The sequence below is a fragment of the Stigmatopora nigra genome, chromosome 9 (genome assembly GCF_051989575.1).
Source record: "Stigmatopora nigra isolate UIUO_SnigA chromosome 9, RoL_Snig_1.1, whole genome shotgun sequence".
NCBI lineage: Eukaryota > Metazoa > Chordata > Actinopteri > Syngnathiformes > Syngnathidae > Stigmatopora > Stigmatopora nigra.
In genome coordinates, this window is record NC_135516.1 from 7,746,991 (window position 1) to 7,761,070 (window position 14,080).

Genomic DNA, 14,080 nt, shown 5'->3' on the forward strand with positions numbered 1-14,080 from the left:
CACCAACACTCACAGGATACCCCATCTTGTCTTTGTGTTTGGGCAGTAAAACTTGATGTACAGCTGCTATGGGAGCATCTCTTGAGGATTCTGCAATGCTAATGACCCCTTAATGTAGATTCCAGCGAGCCAGAAAGACAAATGTTTGTGCTTGCAGGTCTTCCCGGTTTCCTAGGTTGCTGCAGCTGTCATGTTATTCTATCTGTGCCTAAGCCCTTTTGAGCTCAGAATGGCATCTAAGAGTTGCTTGTTGAACATATATGTTTAATATTTTCAATGAATCCATCATACTTTATATGATTATCAAGCTTAAAAAATAAATATAATATAATAAATATAATATTACAACGCAGCCCCGTGACTGAGTGGTTAGCATGTGGGCCTGACTTGTTTTTCAACATAACTGTATTATTTCCGCTTTCCAGAACAGTGACATTTTCACCCCTCCAAAAAAGCTGAAAATGAGCAGCGAAATTTGTTAGATATATACTGGCGCCCATTGTGGATTGTACTGTGACCATGCTCATGAACTTGGGTAGTACCATAAGTGTACATTGTCTTCTACATCTCCAGTGTGCTTAATTTAATTCACTCTTCTCAGCGTAATGCTGAAACCTCGTTTGTATGCCGGTCATACTGAGCTCCAATGCAAATCTTATTTACACTTCCTGGCTTGTACGGTGTTGGCCAGCACAGTGGTGAAGTTTCCCTTTTTTGCCAATTTTCAGACACCACACTGGCACCCGGTTTCTGATAGATGGATTCTTTTCATTTCATGGCTAAAACAAGGCAGCCCAGACACACACCTCTCCACCCCCGGCACTTTCTCCCCCGTGTTCCTCTTATGGTCTAAAATAAAGAAAAAATACTTGCAGAACTCCTGGACCCCCCCCCCCCCCCCAACTCTACTGAGTTTTTTTTCTTTTCCTTCTTTTGCAACTCCCCTGTCTCTGGTGTGAAAACTCAGAGGCGTTCAGTTGCTTCAAGTAGTAGGACTCTTGCTTTCAAATTCAATGCTGATAGTAGAGCTGTGGCTACAGGCATTGTGGGAAAACAAGCATCAAGGGAGGAGACTCTCGCCCCATTGCTGCTAGGCTAAAAGCAGCCAGCTCATGCCTGATATGAGACTTCGCTCAAAAGGATTTGTGATCTTGATGCACTTTGACCCTTCAACGCCTACATTATGTAAATGTGTGCAAAAACACAAGATGATGATACAATTGTTTCTTCAGGAAAGCATTAAGTTTACTTTTTCTAAATGTGTGAAATCTGTCATGAAAGTCATCCAACATGATTTATCTACAACTCGCGCTTTAGAAGCATTGTAAACCATTTTGATAGCACTGGTAAAAAAAAAAAAACAATGAAGACAAACTTGTCAAAAAATGGAGCTTCCTTCCATATGTTGTTATGGCAGTGGTTGGTAAGGTAACCAGATCTCTCCCCTCCCTTTCTAAGCAATGTTATTGTCCCTGTGCACAAAGGATGGGGGATGTGTAATATAAGACAGAGCAACACGATGAGGTTCATGGACAACGCCCTTTCCCATACTGGATCAGCACGTATCAGTTAACCATTTCAGGAAGGAGTTTAACATCATATCTCATTCCAAAGAACTGAATCGGCAAGACCGGCTGCTACTTGTGAATATTTTGTTGTAGGCTTTAGGATGGAAGCTGCATGTGTCATTTTCACCCAAAGGGCAAATTCTCTGTGAATTTGTTCACTGCTTTCCCCCATGTATTGGGACTAAAGACAGATCAATCCCTTAGTGTTTTGAGGTTATAAAAACAATTGGCACTCCAAGTCAAGTCCAGCATGCAGAAGGACGTTGGCAGGATTCTGATGTGTTTTTAAGTTTCTACTTTTGCAGCAGGTGGCAAAGGCTTGCCGTTATTTTGCCTTTGTGTCAACAATACAGTGATTTGCCTCTCCTGTGGATTGAAATTAGCAATGATGACTTTTACAGAACAAATTGTTAGTGTCACATCAATTGCCAAAGAGTTATTTCCAAGGATTAAGTAGATTTACAATCAAATTTAAAACAACAGATTCGAGTTATGCATTTGTATTTCATTCCGTGTAAGGCAGATGTTTTAATGAATACAGGACCTTTCCTTTTCAAAGAGTAAGAATGTATAAATTAGCTGTATGTAATTCAAACCACATGTTGTGGAAGGTTGAGAAGGTTGTGCAGCATCAACAGACACAGCTGGTTGACAGTCTTGTGATCTCAAGGCCTGTACACTGCCTTTTTTCTGATCTTGTCAATCGCACCAAAGCATGACCTCTCCCCACTAATTATTTGCCCTCCAATGATGGGCTGGTAATTGTTCTTTAACAGTGGCGGGTCAGGCTTGCCTAAGAATGCAGAATGAAGTGGGTGTGGGTTCAGTGCTCACACTGTACGTCAGTCATTTATGGTCGCATACTCACATATTGACGTGGCAGAATTGCAGACCACACTTGCAATGAGCTGGCCGTGCAGAGTGAAAATCAAGACTATCGTGCCCGCAACAAAACCCACCCACCCAGCCTTCAGCACTAATCATTAGTACTTCCAACACACTGCGATATTAAAGTTTGTTTTACTGCTCTCCACCAGCAACCATGCAGGGAAGTGGATTATTGAATTCATATGAGTTATTAAGGCTATACATCTTTAGAGTCTATTTTGTGCCATCTGGGTGGTGGTTCCAAGATGATCACTTTGGCTAATAAGCAGATATGTCATGCCGACTCCTCAAGGTACTACAGCAAGGAAAATGAAATGTTTGCCGAAATTAGTTTTATCGTTACGGTGTTAGCATTTTCTAAAGTCATGGACAATGAGTCTTTAGAAAACTTGAAAATCGGGACTGAACTTTCAATTTTCCTGGAACCTTTAAAACTAATTTTGTTTCCCAATTATATTCAATGCCTTGTCTGCTGATTTGAATAATATCCAGCCAAACATCAAATATGCACATACCTGTATCACGCTACCAAGCACATGATTTAAGGCAGACCTGGGAAATTAATTCCACTAAGGGCCGCACTGGGTGCAGGTTTTTGTTCCAACCCATAAGAGGAAACCTTTCCACTGATCTGGTATCTTAGCAGTACAGTCAGTGGATTGCAGTCAGGTGGTACTTGTTACAGCAAAAATCGAATTAGTTAAACTATCTGTGTTGGATCGGTTGGAACAAAAAACGACACACACAGCGGCCCTTGAGGACAGGAGTGCCCAAGTCTGATTTGATATATTTATCGAAAGAGAAGAGTCTACAATTAGATTTTGAAATAAAATTTACGTAATTTCTGGACAATAAACTGTATCTGAATATAAGATGACAGAATCAAACTTCACAAGAAAAATATATTAATTTGTCAGGTTAAAGCCATTAAAAGAAAATAAATCATAAAACAGTCCCTCTGTACTATAAGCCGCAAGGCTAACATGGGAGAAGCTCACATTTTTCTAACAAAAACTTGGAAACACAAATCCTAACACCTGGAACAATTTATATGGCCAACCGGGATCCAACAAGAAAATATTGCCTGTTTAATATGCTCGCCAACAATAAATGTGCAATTAGACAGAATCTTCATATTCATCAAAGCTAAAAAAGTATTTTCACTCCATGAAAATAATTCCACCATTTCCTGTTTTGTCAGCAGCATCTGCAACAAAAATCATCTTTCCCCATCTGCCATCAAATGTCTTAGTCTGGGATTAATTCAGAGTAGTCAAGAATGAGTTTGCTTCATAGTGGAAGAAAGAAAGTAAGACTAACAACGAAGTGTTGCAGGAATTGGTGGAGGATTATGCAGAGACAGTTTGATGTTTAATCACTCTTTGTGCATAAGGCGTGTAAAAAGGAGATAGAATGGCTTTCCAGTAAGCTCTAATGGAAGCGCAATGTCCTTCTGGTGAGTCTCGCTTCTATTGAAGTAACACACCGTGAACTCACACAAATGCGTGTTTCCCTGAGAGCCTCCACTGAAGCAGAATGATAGGACCGGACTGACCCAGCACAGAACCCCATTTCTCCTCTGCCTCTCATCTCTTGCTGTACACTCGGTGGCTTGATTAGGGTGACACTGCAACGCATCATGAGTTTATTGGATTTCTATCACACTGCAGCTTTCCTGCCTGAAATTATTACATAATAATATTTTTACTATCTTGAATTTTTTGAATCATTTTGACAAATACTATCCTTTTTTAAAAAATTGTACTTTCAAGGGTGCTTACTTGAGCAGCTCACTCAGTTATACAGCAGTACTATTAAGTCTGTAGAGTTAAACTAAGGGACATGAGGATTATTTTCTATGTTTAACCAGAGACTGTGCCGCCTTATACTTTATGCCACAGCTGTTGTGAACCTGATGAATGTGGCTAGGACTGTGAGGTGATACAATGTCATGTCAATCCTCACATTAAAAACCTCAAGGTCTGGAAACATTTCCACATTTGGTCTTTTCCAAGTGAAGACATTTGTACATGGTCATGCTTGTGGTTTGTTGTTATATTATAGTTTCAGACAAACTAAAGACAGATGTGTTTGGAATCATTTCCACCCCATCCCCCAATCATTCTCCACTTCTTACACCCCCCCTCTTTATTCTCCATTTTCTTCCGCCCTCCTTCCACTTCCTCTAATCTGGGACTCATTGTGTCTGTAATAAAGCACAGCTGCACACATCCCTCTCTGAACCTACTTGGTTGAGCTGATTACATTGCAGTAAGAGTCCAGTCACAGAATGATGATCCCTTCCCTTAACACAGATAATACATGTTAGAGAGGATGCTTTCCACTGTTGGTCTCATGGTAGTACTAATCACTGACACCTGACATCGCATTTGTGCTAGTGTACTTACAGCAGAATGACAGTTTTATTTTTGAAGGAATGGAGATAGTATTTTTAGTGAAACAAATTCTTAATTGTATAAAAGCTTTCTTCGTCTTAAAACAGAATGGCACATACAGAAAACTTCTCCACGAAAGGCCAGCACTAATAACAAACCACTAAGTCAGTCTCCAAAATCATAAAAATTAGCACACAGCTTTTATCTGTAATATGATGTGGGCTTGGCTACTGAAGACAATGGAGACACGCCCTCCTCGACATTCATAATGTCAATCAAATACATTCATTCGTGCAATTTTCTTGTCAACTACAGAGTGAGAAAGTACTGTTGTGTTAAAAACTGATGCAGTCAAATTGGTTTCTAACTTTGCCCATTGTGTATAAATCATATCCAATTAGATAGTTCACATCTCAAAACTAGAAAGAACATATTTATTATAATATGGTCCATAAATACAATAGTTGAAAGTTGGAAACATGAATGCAAATGGTAAAACAGAATGATAAGGGAATTACCATTACTTATTTTTTTGGCCTGGCAGCATTTTGACTGCACTGTATTTGATTGTCATGGCAGCAACCGGGGCCTCCAGTTCAACTCAACTCAAAGCTTTTACAAAAGCTTTTAAATGGTTTTATTTGTGTCCCGACAAACATTGTGCCGCCGATTTAAAATAATGATACCCTTATTTCTCGATTTCCCTCAAACTCTTTTGATTACTCGACAATCAAAATGTTGTGAATGTACAGCAGGGTTGTTACGCGATCTCAAATGTTGGGAGATGCTTCCACAAATACAGCATGCAACAAGCTGTCAGAGTGGAAAACCCTGAAAGCTTTTAAATGCAACTTTGGTGTTGTCAACTGTTTTTCCGCTTTTCTTTCTTTGTCAAGTGCAGGCTAATTGTATTTCAAGCGAAATTTGACACGTATTGATTCAAACGTGCCATGGCAAATGCACACACACACACCATGTGTATTGACTGCTGCCTTAATCCTTCGCTTTGAAGAGAGTTTTTTTTCCTTGCTCACATTGTTTTTAGATACCCCCCCTCCGTTTCCCTACAACCCTTTCACCAGAGGCAGTGCAGTGTAGCCTCGGGGTAGTTTGTGTTGATATCATGAAGGGCTTTTAGAGAAGGGCTCCCTGCTTTTTGAGAAGTGTGGCACAGGTTATACAAATTTAAAAAAAAAGAAAGACTAAAGGAAAAGAAAAAGGGGAATAATGGTGGGTAGCTGTGACTCCAACCCACCATTGACTCATTGGCTTTGTTTCATTTGAAGAGAAACAATTCGAACTCCCAGCAACTTATAGTGTGACGCTCTCCGTTTAAAATTTTAAAATGCATTTTATTTTCTTCTTAATAATAATAATAATAATTTCTTCTTCATAATAATAATAATAGTCGCCCCTGTTGTCATCACACCCAGAAACTGCCCGTGACGAAATTGGTAGTGCTTCTCCATAAGGTGCGTTTACTCAGTAAAAGGCCTAAATTAATGATAGTTACATAGATATATAACAGCTAGTTTATACTTTTGGGTGTGCAAATGATTGGAAAAAAAAGTGCCATAAATATCGTGCCTCAGCTGTAGTGTCTCAGATTCTATCAAGCACGATACTGTTTTCCCCGAGCAATCGTCCAACCAACAGTCTATATAGAGTATCCTAAAGACATGCCAACTCATTTACAATATGCATGAGCAAATGAGGAACATATATGGCTATCACATGGCATCTGCAGACATGAGGATTAGCATTATCCCTGTGCTATTGCTCGTGTAGGATATCATAATTGAAGACTCCTTTTCATGCATGATGATCATTGTAGTAATGATAATCGTCACTGGTCTGCATTTTACACAACTAAGTGAATGAAAGTGCAATGATCACACAGGTGGGTTGACGGTTTGTCAGAATTGAATCAAATCCTAATGTGAGAAGCGTCAGTTTCATCAAAATTTAGAACATGCTGTTTCCTCGGCGGTCAGTCTGGGGATAATGGCTTGGTCTTTCTGCCCATGTATTTGTGCAAGCTTTGCTCAGTGGAAATCAAAGATGTAATAAACTGTGCGTTTTGTTGTCTGTCTAAAGCCCCAACCTAATTTATCACTGAATGAACACCACATAACCAATCGTTGCTTCTCTGTGTTCATAGCCTGTAAATAAATAAATAAAAGTAAAGTGTTTTTTTATATTGTCAAACACAACTTGCAAACCAACTTCTAGAACCTTTCTTCTCATGCCATATGTATACAAGAATGTGGCTTGGTTATAACTCACTCACTGCCCAGATGACAAATTTGCAATCTGTCAGGAATTTAATGGAAACAATATGTCTCCAGTCCTTCGTGCAGACAAACTGGGCCGAATTCTTTGACCGCAGTGATTTACATCCTAAACCGAATAAGTGCTTAAACAAGAATCCCGCAGCATAGAACATTTATTTGATTTGTCAAGGTCTCATTTCTTATTTAAGACAACGAGACTTCATAGCCACTGCGTTGAAAGCATCACATGACAGATGATATTTACTTCGGGTACAGAGAACATGGTAAGAGCATGTTTCCCACGTGCTGAATAGCAGAACATTGACATCATTGCTCAAGTCACCTAACCTTTTTTCCCCCACCACCAACAAAAAAAAACCTGCACGCTGATTATGCCTGTTGGGAAATCATTGGCCCACTTATGTTTCTGCTCAGTCAATTAAGGACAAAACTTTTAATATAATACAATCATGGTATTTCAAAATGTGTATTACCAGTAACTACAGGACTGAGACTACAAGGTTAGAGGCTGAATGTAAAATTTAACCTTATCGGCTTCCGGCTCCACTGACTAATCCACACAATGCTGGGCTAGGATTGTAATTGTATTATAGCATCATTTTATTTACATAGTATACCTTTGTAAATAACCCCCCACAGATTTTTTACTTTGCGGCTAACCCACAGATGTTTTCTAGTTTGAACATGTTTCAAATAAAACTGTCAACTTGAATTCTCTTTTTTTCCCAGATAAACTGGATTTGCCTGGGGAATAAGAGGCTATCACTAAATGTCACTATATAAGAAGCTCACAACGGATGGTTTCTTTAAGCTATCTTTGCTTAGCTTGAGTACTTAGTACTTTATGTGGGATTAAACTACCGATGAAGTATACCAAATGGTATTCTCCTATTCAAAGCACACATCCCATATGGTATGCAGTACTTAGTTTAGTTAAAATTGTAAAAAGATATGAGAATGTGAATAGAATGTGCCTTGCAAATGTAACTAACAAAGAGTCTTACTCGCATTAAGCAAGTAAATTTCTATCCACAGGGTTGTTCTCTTTGAATCAGTGGAGAATCCAAATCTATGTTAGCCCTCACCCTGCCATGGTGCTTATCAGTATGCATTGCAATGTGGATGAGTGTGATAAGAAAATCTCCATCAGGATTCTTTTTGGTATTGGGACATTTTCATAATAGATTTTTAGCTGGAGTCCTCAGATTTATCATTGGCAAATAACTCAGAATGTGCCTGAGCCATGAAAATCCAACATCTGAGGTATTTGTTGAATTTTCCTTTGGCATGTTCTAAATTGTTAAAGTGTTACATTTCAATAGAACAAATGTTTAAAATAATAATTATTCTATGTAAAACTGTGTATTCTCAGACTATGTATAAATGTGGGTAAGATGTTTTTGAATTGCATGACAAGAACACCTTTAAAGATTGTAGTCTGGGAAAAATAGCTCTAAATGGCTAAGGTTTAAGTTCTGAGTTCAGTTAAAGTAGCTGTACAGTATTTGCAAAGGTGGTAGTTATTGTGACGATGTAATAATGTGTTTGAGGTATGGTTGCTATATATATGTGTCTGTGATGAGTAATTCTCTGTGACCTCAATTTGAGTAGGTGAATGATGGTGCATGTTGAGATGCTATCCCATGAGATGTGTCCAGTTTGTCATATTTACAGTATATTAGAGGGTCTGTCAGTGTTTTCTCACCTGAAACCTAAGCCTAAACCTATAACATTGGAGATTGTGAAATGCTCTCATATTCTGATGTGCAGTCACAGAGTACACATGCCATTCTACAAAATATCCATCACAAGCTATTGCACTCTAGCTGTTTTCATGTGACGGAGCCAACAATAGAGAGGCACTATAGCACTTGGGGTTAGCCAGGGTTTTTGTATTGCTTTTCTGTGACAGGGGGTGCATGCAAACTTTGAATAGGATCATTGAGTTGGAGGTAATTCTGGGCCCCGGTGCAGGGCATTAGTTGGACAGGCCATTCTGCTGACGGGTCTGTTTGTCCCACCCAACCCCCTCCTTTTTTAACCCCCAGACCCTCTCCATGCTGCATCGGCATTTCTTTCCTCACCAAAGCCTTTATCGTTGTACCCATGACGACATGTCTGATCGGGCGTGGCAGACAAAAAGTGATTTCGCCCTATATTACAGGGTTTCTTCAATATCTAGATATGATGTAAATTGCTAAGACATTGGGGTTTTCCCCACTTTGCTAAATGATTAATACACAAGGGACATCCTCAATATCATTGCAAGGTGGTTTTACTATGGTCAATTTTTTTGTAAATGTGGATCGTGAAGACTCTTTGGCTTATCGTCTTAAAACTCAAGAGAAAAACAACGAATTTGAACTTACTTCAGGCACTCACAGGAGTTGTGATGTTACTCCTTATCATAATTACCAAATACGATTTAAGAGGACAGAAACAGATTTAGATATTTCCTGAAATGGATGTTCTGTATGTACAGCACTGACATAGAAAATACTTTTGTCCTCTTGGCATTATAGTAGATAGCCAGCTTTTCCAGGATTGGGTGTAGGGTTCAGGTTTATAATTTGATTTCCAATACTACCCTATCTTGTTCAAAGCAACGGTCACTGTACAGATGACAAGTTGTGACTTTGTACTATACAGTAGTGGTAATATCTCATTTTTTTAAGCTGAATCTTATGTCGCTCTGCAGTTGCACAGTTGCAGGAATTTCTACAGATTTAAAGTTATGGCACTGATACGCCACATTGGCAGAATTACTTCAGCCAAGGGAAATATGTATCTGATAGGCTGTTCTGCTCTTGCAGAGAGGGTAATAAAGTAAACATTCATCTCTGTCATCACTGTTTTATTTTGAACAGGGTGTGGGATATTCTGGCTATTCAATTAGGCCTAGAGGTTATAGTTATGATCTCAAGTTGATCTACGGCATCTTTCTCTCGAGCCCAGAGGAACTTCATCCAAGTGCAAATGATTTTCCGAAGACATCGGGGTCTTAGGTCCCCAAGGTAGTAGCAGAAAGAAAGATGAGGTGCACCCTTGCAGCCTTTTGTTAAATAATGCCCATATCTGCGTGAATAATTCAAAGCTGCAACAGTATACCTTCCACGCAAACCATATAGTTGGAGAATGTTTTCTTTCTTCCCCTTTTTCATCTTAGCCTTTGTGCAACTTGGTGCACTGTAAACTGAGTTTTGCTAGCCTGGGAAACTAGCCAAGACAAGTGTTACATTTTAGGATAAACTAAAGACAGTCTGTCCATCAATTTTCACTATGCTAAAAAGTCAGACACAATAAAATCTAGCATTGTGACATTGTCACAGAGAGTCCTGCTTAGACTGGAACTCCTTTGAGACACCTCTCTTTGGTGTTTCAGTGCATGTGTGCACTTGTATGTTCTGGCTGAAATAAATATCACAAGTCCCTCCCTTCTTTATATTGTGCAGGATTTCTCCGTCCTAGAAATTGCTGAATATTGAGTATGTGAAGATCCCTGCTCGATTATACAATACAAACATTGAACGCTTAAATTTGCACATAGAATTCTAGATGCTGCTTCGCACCACGCCCAGTCCCAACTGCCCCATAATCGCTCTTAAAGTTCAATTTCAGTTGCCTTCTCTTTAAAACCGATATTCCACTGCACCTATTTTGAGTGATACCTTCAGGGCACAGCTTGGAGTGAATTATTTATGAACATGACTGAGGGAATCACAAAATCTTTGTGGACCTTGCGTTGCTGTGTGTTTGTTGAGCTGTCTGTCTTTCAATTCCTTTGTCTTTGTCCTTTTTAAGGATTTTTTTCACCACCATTCTTAACTTTATCTCTTCTCTACAGTGAAGTTTGTCGACTGTGGCCGAGGGGGTTTGGTCGGGTTCGAATGCAGCAACCCGGAGGACTTCCGGATAGACACCGATGGAGTGGTCTACGCTACTAAAAATCTGCAGCTTTCTGGAGCCCAAACGTCAGCGCTGCAGATCAAGGCCATTGATGACACTAATCAGCAATGGATAAGCCTTGTCAGATTCACACCCTCCAACGAGCAGGTGAGAAGGCAACAAAGCTAAAGTAGGAAATTTGTAATATTCTGTCCTTGCTTCAATTGGCTGGAACCAATTAGCCACACTGCATAATAATAATAGATAAAGACATCTCCAAAATGTTGTGGAATAAGATTCGCTAATAGAGAGGAATTGTTAATGGTCATAATTCATAAATCAATAATTTCCCTGTACTTAAGAAATACCTAGAATTTAAGTCCATTGTTATATTTTAGCCCAACAGAAAGCTTCAAAGATGGGCAGCTTTAAACAGTCGGCGACGACTAGATACCCAAACTGTAGCAGGTGTTCTTTGAGCGAAGATAGATACTCGCTAATCAAAAGTTAATGTGTTAATTTAGTTGGCAGACAAACATATACTTAACACGGTCAGACCAGATGCACAACGACTAATCATAAAATAGGTTTCAGGAAGCATGTCCTGCGATTGCAAGCTTATTGCTTCAGCACCATCTCCACAAGATGGTAAGCATCTGTTTGAGCTCTCCTGAACAAGACAAGCAGTCATCTGCGTTTAATTACAATGTCCGATTGCACATATGTCACCAATGTCTTTGGCTGACGATGATAAAAGGTTCACATTGAAGATGTCCATAGGCCTTATTGGACAATCATTCAGTCAGAAAATTGAAAAAAACTTCAGTATCAGGGAATAATGCGAGTCCGCTCAACAACACTATATAGAGATGTGATTTATCAATTTATCTTGCTAGACCATAGCCAGGGTTCTAGTGTTAAAAGTGGAACCACTAAAGTCATTGTTTGGATTTCAAGATATTATTTCCAATACAATGCTATTGATTCTGTAAAGAATCATTTTGATACAGTTTGCAATTATTTATTCAAACTCTACTCCTCTTTAACTTGCATTTTTTAACGTTGTCAAGTCACCTAACCTATCACTAAATTTCATAAAAGGAAAAGGGAATGGGTTTTTCTGTGCACACAGATAAATACCAATTGCTGTTTTGTTCTTCAGGCCAGTGGGCGCATTTCTTTTGCCAAGAACTAAATTAAAGTTTTAGCCAGTAATGACTTCACAGCTTTGGTGGGTACTATAATTAGCCACATACAAATGCAACAGCAGGTATAGGATTTTAATGGCACTATTAGTCATTACTGTTTTTGTTTTTCCAAATAGGTAAACTGACTGTCCTTCCCGATTCTGCATAACGGTTGTTAAAAGGTTTTTAAAGTGAATTAAGTTCTGTGGTTACATTGTGCACTCTTTGGACATTCAAAGCAAGTAGTGTGAAGCACAGCCAGGTTATTTTAAAATATCCCCTTTAATTATTATCATTACTATTATTGTTTACAAATTTAAGAAATATGTGTAAGTTCCCTTATAGTTACACTACTAGAATTCCAAAAATGACAGTTTACCAAAATGCAAAATGCCAGGTTCCTTTAGTTTGTATTCCAGTAAAACTTCTGAGAACAAGTCCAACATCAACAATGACTGATTTAACAAACTGCTTTTGTTGTTGTTGTTTCCCGCCCTATGTTGAAGGTTATTGTAACTTTCCATGGCACCACTTCAGTTCCCCCTTCATGTCTCCGGAGCAGCATAGGCAATTTGAGCCATCTGTGTGTTTAGTATCTGGCTTGCAGGTACCATCCTCCTTTGTTTCAAATCTCATTCATTACAGCTGAGGGAGGATGGCAGATCCATTATGGGAGCTGGTTGTTTCTGTGTGGGTGCATTTTATCAGGACATGAGATGAAGTTTGCCATTTAAAGCCAAGTGGAGCTGCTGGTGTACTGCTAACTGCAGCATTGTCAAGAAGAATCACTGTAATGTTGATTGTTGAGTTAAGGGAGAACAACTGATCACATTTTAATGAAATGTAATGATTTTTTTAATCTCTAATATTCTGAATATTGTTGCATTGTGTACGATAATGTCAACTATGGTGTTGTGAGCTAGAATTCTTCATTCAAGCTGTAAGCTTCATTCAAATATGCCTGTTCTCGACTGGCGTGATAAAAGAGAAGACTCACTGTCAACTATGTACTTTTAGCTGATCACTGAATGCCACAGGCAGTCAAACATGAATACAAAAATATCAGCATGCCCATAAGAAGCTAAAAAGTATGCCATATTTTATGCTTGGAGATATTTTTCTAGTCAGAGTAGGGCACACAGAGGAAGATTAAACGCTATGTTAGTGTTGAATAGTGAAAGACTACTGTGCTTCCTCACCTAAAAATAAAATTTGGTTTGTATCATCCATGATAGAAACACAGCCTGGTGTCCAGGGACTCCTTGGATTGGGAAAAAAAATCCTAAACTGCTAAATGTGTCATATGTTGCCATACCTAACAATGATCTTGTATGAGCTTATGCACAAAATCATATAATTTATTTTCCAGGTCATGGAAGCCGCTTCTGATACAGCCATGTCCAAGGATTTGAAGGAAATATCATTTCCTTCACGGAATTTGGACAGCCAGCTCAAACGCATGAAGAGAGACTGGGTCATTCCCCCAATCAATGTCCCTGAGAACTCACGAGGTCCATTCCCACAAGAGCTCGTCCGGGTAATCCGCAGCACACACACCATCACACTCCAATCACAACTTGAATGAAAAGGCCCTTTTTGATATGACAACCTTGTAGCTTGGCCGTAGCCCAGAGCTTCCACTGAGAAGGTCACAGCCATGAGACTTGACAAAAATGTTTCTTATTTACAGCTCTTTGCTGAAGGTCAGCACCAACCCCCAGCCCCTACGTTATTTTGTTTTAAGGGCCATGCAGTACAACCTGCCATTATTCGATGGTAGACAGAAAGCTGAAGTGCTCAACAAGGCAGTCATTCCTCAGATATGATAGTGCTTTTATCATGGCTCAAGGACACGTTGAACT

The 14,080-nt window shown here is 39.2% G+C and overlaps 1 protein-coding gene and 1 long non-coding RNA gene across 2 annotated transcripts in view; one reads left to right on the forward strand and one right to left on the reverse strand.

Annotated features, from left to right (window-relative positions):
* The window catches only part of cdh2 (cadherin 2, type 1, N-cadherin (neuronal)), a 45,971-nt gene that overhangs the window by 17,480 nt on the left and 14,411 nt on the right, over positions 1 to 14,080 (forward strand). Inside the window, exons 3-4 of the mRNA XM_077724970.1 lie at positions 10,991 to 11,199; positions 13,588 to 13,755. Of these exons, the coding sequence (XP_077581096.1) occupies positions 10,991 to 11,199; positions 13,588 to 13,755 (377 nt within the window). The remainder of the gene's footprint in view (positions 1 to 10,990; positions 11,200 to 13,587; positions 13,756 to 14,080) is intronic.
* The window catches only part of LOC144202045 (uncharacterized), an 82,004-nt gene that overhangs the window by 5,586 nt on the left and 62,338 nt on the right, over positions 1 to 14,080 (reverse strand). The window lies entirely within an intron of this gene.